The 5,836-nt window shown below is 41.8% G+C and overlaps 1 protein-coding gene across 1 annotated transcript; it reads left to right on the top strand.

The window, feature by feature from the left end:
- Window positions 1-893: 893 nt before the first annotated feature.
- On the top strand, window positions 894-4,960 carry LOC143219479 (uncharacterized). The gene is made up of 4 exons (XM_076445428.1): window positions 894-3,606; window positions 4,003-4,129; window positions 4,367-4,673; window positions 4,934-4,960. Exons 1-4 carry the CDS (start codon window positions 894-896, stop codon window positions 4,958-4,960), a joined length of 3,174 nt encoding a protein of 1,057 aa, XP_076301543.1.
- Window positions 4,961-5,836: the final 876 nt, after the last annotated feature.

Below are 5,836 nucleotides of genomic sequence, written 5' to 3' on the forward strand. Positions count from 1 at the left end.
TTGATCAATATTTGCATTTTTCATATAATTACGATAACGAGTTCTTACTTTCACTCCTACTCTGGGCAATTGAAAATCTAACCACAATATAGACGGAATTTTAGTATTTTCTTGAAAAGTAATAAATTTTAATATTCCGCATGCTCCATTAACCAATACGTCTTCAACATCAATGTTATTAATTATCATATATTTTATATTAATTTTCAATTTAATCTCAGTTAATAATTCGTTTTGAACTGATTGTGTTTTTAAAGATTGTAATATAAATTTTTTTGTACTTTCATCGATATTCTTCGAAAATGTATTCTCGGCAGTAGAGATGATTAACTCACTCTTGCAGTGGGATATTTTTCGATTATTGTAAGCGGTAACATCATCGTAAGGTATAAAAAAAAATTTAAAAAAAAATTTTTTTTTTTAATTTTAAAAAAATCGAAAAAAAATTTTTTTGTGTAATTACGTTTGTTTCTTCGGTGGAAACTTTCCGTTCTCTCGTATAAATTGCATTGTTGAATGAACTTCTTTCGAAAAAAACTAAAAAAACTAAAAAACTACTTGACCAAAATGGACCAAAATCTAATCAGCTCTAAGTTACAGCGGGGCACATCGATTGCATCATACATCATCCTGATCGCGTTGTTACTTTTTCTGAAAACGTTAACGAAAAATTTGATACCATAGAAACAGACATACGCACACACACACACACACACACACACACACACACATACGAACATTTTGCTGAAAATAGTCTAAAATGACTGCAATGACCGTGAAACGTGAAGATCTGCTAAAAAATCGATTTTCGATTTTCGGGGTCATTACAATAACTTCCCTATAAAATCGGGAAGTTAATCAAAGAAGTTCAATATAACGTGTTGGTTTCGACTATGGCAAACCAATTAAAGCCAGTACCGTCCGAAGCGATGGAAAGATGCATGTTTAACCTCGCCAAACAAGATAATCAAGAATCAGTCGCTGAATTCGTAGCGCGAATCAGGAAGCTATCCATGCATTGCAATTACAAGGATAAATTAGACGAAATGCTCAGAGATAAGTTAGTGTGTGGTTTACGCGATAAGGATACGCGAGTGAAATTGTTTGCAGAGAAAGACCTAACACTCGCGTCGGCGCTGGAAATTGCCACAGCTCATGAAGCGGCAGTAAAAAACGCGATTACATCCATCGAGATTTTGGATAAAACGTCGAAGGCTGAGGTGTTCTCATTTCATGACAAGGAACGAAGGTCGCATCAAAATCGTGCTGAACACCCGCAAGGTAAACAACAAGATCAACAGCAGCAGTGCAAACCGACACAGCAGCAGCGACCGTCGGCGTTCAGGAACCAGCAAAATTTGACATGTTTTTGTTGTGGGGCCCAAGGGCACGGTAAAAGAACCTGCCGTTACAAGAATTCTACATGCAACTTTTGTGGAATCGAGGGTCATTTGGAAAAAGCATGCCTGAAGAAAGCAGCAGGGAGCAAGAAATCCAGAGAGGAGATCAAGAAATTTTCCGATAGCAGCGACTCAGAGGACGGCGGCAAAGGGGGGCTACGACGTCATCGAGATGAGTTTTTCAAAGTGACATTGAGTGAAACTGAAGAAATTGGTCAGGGTGAAAGTGATGCAGTGTGTCTGAATGCATTGAGAGAATCAGATGTGGGTAACGGTATTATAAATAAGTATAATCTAAGCAGTACGATATGTAAAGGAAAAAATCAGCCTAGGACTGATGACAATTTTTTAACAGTTGAAGGTTACGGAACGGCACAAGGTAAACCAATGTTCTTAGAGCTACTAATCAATAATAAAAAAGTTACACTTGAAGTAGACACGGGCACGTATGCCACGGTATTCTCAGAAAAGTTTTGGCAAGTTAATTTTCACGACATAAAAGTTGTCGATACAAGTATGAAATTTAGGGCATATGATGACCACAAATTGAAGCCTATCGGGCAAATTAAAGGATTGCAAGTAAAATTTCGAAATGTAAAGCGTTCATTGAATTGTTACGTATTCCCCGGGGAAAAACCAGCGTTAATCGGTAGGGAATGGCTCGAACAATTTAACTGTTGGCCATTACACTTGCCGCCAAACCCAGAAACGGAGCTTTTCATATTAAAAGTTGAGGATATGCCAAAGCTTCTGTCTGAAAAATATAAAGAATTGTTTAGCGACACACCAGGATGTTACAACGTAAGCAAGTCAATGATACACATAAAAGATAATGTCCGCCCTATTGCGATGAAATGCAGGCACGTAGCGCATGCGTTGAAACCACTGATAGAGAAGGAACTTGACAGATTGGTAGGTTTGGGCCACTTGGAACCCGTAGAAGTAAGCGAGTGGGCGACACCCATTGTAGCGGTATTTAAAAGTAATGGAATGATTCGGTTATGTGGGGATTTCAAAACGACGATAAACCCTCACTTAGTTATTGACAAGTACCCGTTACACACCATTGATGATATCTTTACAGCATTACACGACGGAATTTCCTTCTCCGAACTGGATCTAACGCACGCATACATGCAATTCCCAGTAGCGGAAGACTGTCGGGAACTACTAACGATAGTCACACACAAGGGATTATTTCGTTATACAAAAGTTCCGGAAGGAGTTTCGCCTTCACCTTCCGACATTCAAAAGAAATTAGACGAATGTCTACGAGGAATAGATCATGTAATTGCGTACCTAGATAATATTTATGTTACGGGTAAGACAGATGAAGAACATAAGGAAAATTTAGAAAGAGTCTGCGCAAGACTACAAAAATGTGGGTTACGGTTAAACCAAGCAAAATGCAAGTACATGCAAGATAGAATCGAAGTCCTCGGTTATGTAATAGACAAGTCGGGGTTGCATAAGGCCGAGTCTAAAGTCAAGGCAATGGTGGATGCGCCGAGGCCTCAAAATTCTAAGGAGCTTGCCTCGTTTTTGGGCCTCGTAAATTTTTATGCTCGGTTCTTAGAGGACCGGTCGGTTAAATTGAAACCACTGTACGACTTACTTAACGAGAGAGAATTTAAATGGACAACCAAATGTGAAAGCGCATTTAACCTAGTAAAAATTGAATTGACTTCAGACCGAGTACTCGCGTTATTTGATCCAAAAGAACAAGTAGTCCTGTCGTGCGATGCGTCAGATTACGGGCTGTCCGCAATTCTTTCTCATAAATATAAAGATAACACGGAACGACCAATTGCTTATGCATCTAAAAAGATACCTAAAAGCGAACTTAAAAGAGCAATTGTTGATAAGGAGGCAATGGCAATAGTTTTTGGGTTTAGCAGGTTCTACCAATTCGTGTTTGGCAGAGAGATAATTTTAAGAACAGACAATAAAGCATTGCATCACATATTAGGTCCAAATAAAGGCATACCCGTTACCGCTTATAATAGACTACAACGCTACGCGTACTTTTTGTCCGGGTTCAGATACAAAATAGAACACATCAAGTCAAAAGCAAAGGCCAACTGCGACGCACTGTCTAGACTACCCATAGATGATTGCACCGAATTACCGGAAACCGATTTCTCACACATTCTTTACTTTGAAGAAGGCACGACCACCTTTGATAGCAAAATGCTAGCTAGTGAAAGTAAAAAAGATCCTACATTACGATCCATTATCAAATATGTTTCAAGTGAATGGCCCGACCCGAGAGAATTATCTGAGGTAGAGAAAATGTTTCATACTAAAAGAATAGAGTTAACCGTAGATAAGGGATGTTTGTTTTGGGGTTTTCGCGCATGCATCCCAGAAGCGATGCGGCACCTGATTTTAAAAGAACTTCATGCTTCCCACATGGGAATTGTCAAAATAAAGATGCTAGCAAGATCGTACGTATGGTGGCCGGGATTAGATAGAGATATTGAACATCTAGTGAAAGAATGCAAAATTTGCCTAATTGAACGCAAAAAACCCAGCAAAACTCCATTATCTACGTGGCCGTGGCCATCGCGTGCGTGGAATAGAGTCCATTGCGATTTCGCAGGGCCATTTTTCAACGACATGTACCTAGTGATCATAGATGCTCACTCAAAGTGGCCGGAAGTTGTAAATTGTAAGAAAAACATAAAGGCGTCCAAACTCGTTGATGTTTTCAGCAGATTATTCGCACAGTATGGATTGCCGCTTCATATCGTCTTAGACAATGGGCCGCAATTCAGAAGCGTAGAGTTTACTAATTTTTTACATAAAAACGGGGTAATGTGCAGTTTCTCCCCCCCGTACCACCCTGCAACGAATGGAGCTGCAGAGAATTTCGTACAATGTTTCAAAGACAAAGTAAAAAAAATTGTAAAGGGGGGAGAGTCAGTAGGAAATGCGATTAATAAGTTTTTATTCGATTACCGTAGTACTCCACACTGCACCACTGGTAGAAGCCCAGCATCGTTAATGTTCGGCCGCGAAATAAGGACAAGATTTGATACACTAAGACCAAGCGTTTCTGAAATAGTAGACAAGAAACAACGGGCACAAATTGTAGCGAGAAACGGAAAGCGTCAAATAGATGTTGATGTTGGCGACGAAGTCATGATCGACAATCATAAGGTGAGAGGCGATAAGCGTATTCAAGGTGTTGTAGAGAAACAAGTCTCACCATCGACATTTATTGTACGCGATGAAGACAATGTAACGCAGAAAAGGCATTACGATCAGATTGTGAGCAGTAAAAATCTAATGCCTTCCTTGCGCCGTTCTCCACGGTTGGCGAACAATTAAAAGAGCGGGAGAGTTGTGGTGTCCGTGGGTATGTGTGTATGTTTGTGTATGCGGACGATCATCACCGGGGGCGCCAGTCGCACGGGGCATCGCCGTAAGCAAGGCACGCGTGTTGTACCCCGAGTTCACTCATGTACTTCTTGCATTATATGTATACAATACACTAGTATTAACTGAAGCGGTGTTCCACTAATTATTAGCAACATTACATAAATAATAATAAGTAAATAAATACAATGGACAAAACACAACAAACATAAGAAAGGGGGGCAAAATAAAGGGGAATAAAAGATAAAGATAAAATTTATAATATAGAGTAAAATGAAATATTATAAAATAAAAGGAGGGGGGTCGACCGGCAGGTCGCATCTTTGTAGAGGGGGGGGGGATTATTGCTCCACCTCGCCCCCCGCGACCTGTCCACCTCGGGGGCGCCTTAACGGCCAGCCCCCCTTGGCGGCGGTGGAAGTACTAATTAGTACCACCGCCGCCATTTCGTCTGCGGCTCCTTACGGGGGCCGTCGGCCTCGTCGGGGTTGCCCCGCCGATGCTAGCCTCCTGGCGGAGAGCGGGTCGGCTTCCCTCTCCCTCTCCGCTGCCTCCTTCTGCGTTATCACAATCTCGCAGAAGGAGGCAATCGCTGCTCTTGACCTCTCGCTGCCGATCATGTGGTCGACCACGACCGGCAACGGGAGGTCCATCCCAATAACGCCCCTTAGGTCTCTGCGCGGTGCCGACCACGCTGGACATTCTTCCAGCGTATGCCGCGCAGAGTCCTGGGCCTCCTCGCAGTGGTGGCACTGCGATCCTCCCAGTGCCAGTTATGATCACACAGTTTGAGGAAACGGCTGTATGCAGATAATTTAACTAATGCGCATGCATTGCTGCAACTTGTGCTGTATAATTTAGAATTTTTGTTACCGAGCCATCCGATTTTTATACAGGTGCAAATACTCGTACACGCAGCATTGTATTTTTTTCCGCACGCGACAAGGAGGGGACAGAGGCGAGTTCCGGCTCGCGTCTGTCCCCTCCCCCCGTCCCACCCCCCTGGTCAACCCGCATAAAACTTAAAAATATGATAAAATAAAAGGTAAAATCAG

The sequence above is a fragment of the Lasioglossum baleicum genome, unplaced genomic scaffold (assembly GCF_051020765.1).
Source record: "Lasioglossum baleicum unplaced genomic scaffold, iyLasBale1 scaffold0029, whole genome shotgun sequence".
In the NCBI taxonomy this organism is placed as follows: domain Eukaryota; kingdom Metazoa; phylum Arthropoda; class Insecta; order Hymenoptera; family Halictidae; genus Lasioglossum; species Lasioglossum baleicum.

What these genes read in the sequence shown, in the direction of transcription:
- LOC143219479 (XM_076445428.1), top strand. Translation starts at nt 894, where the DNA reads ATGGCAAACCAATTAAAGCCAGTACCGTCCGAAGCGATGGAAAGATGC. An exon ending in CAAAATGCTAGCTAGTGAAA is followed by an intron (nt 3,607 to 4,002) that starts GTAAAAAAGATC and finishes GCGATTTCGCAG; the next exon opens with GGCCATTTTTCAACGACATG. An exon ending in TTCAGCAGATTATTCGCACA is followed by an intron (nt 4,130 to 4,366) that starts GTATGGATTGCC and finishes CGATTACCGTAG; the next exon opens with TACTCCACACTGCACCACTG.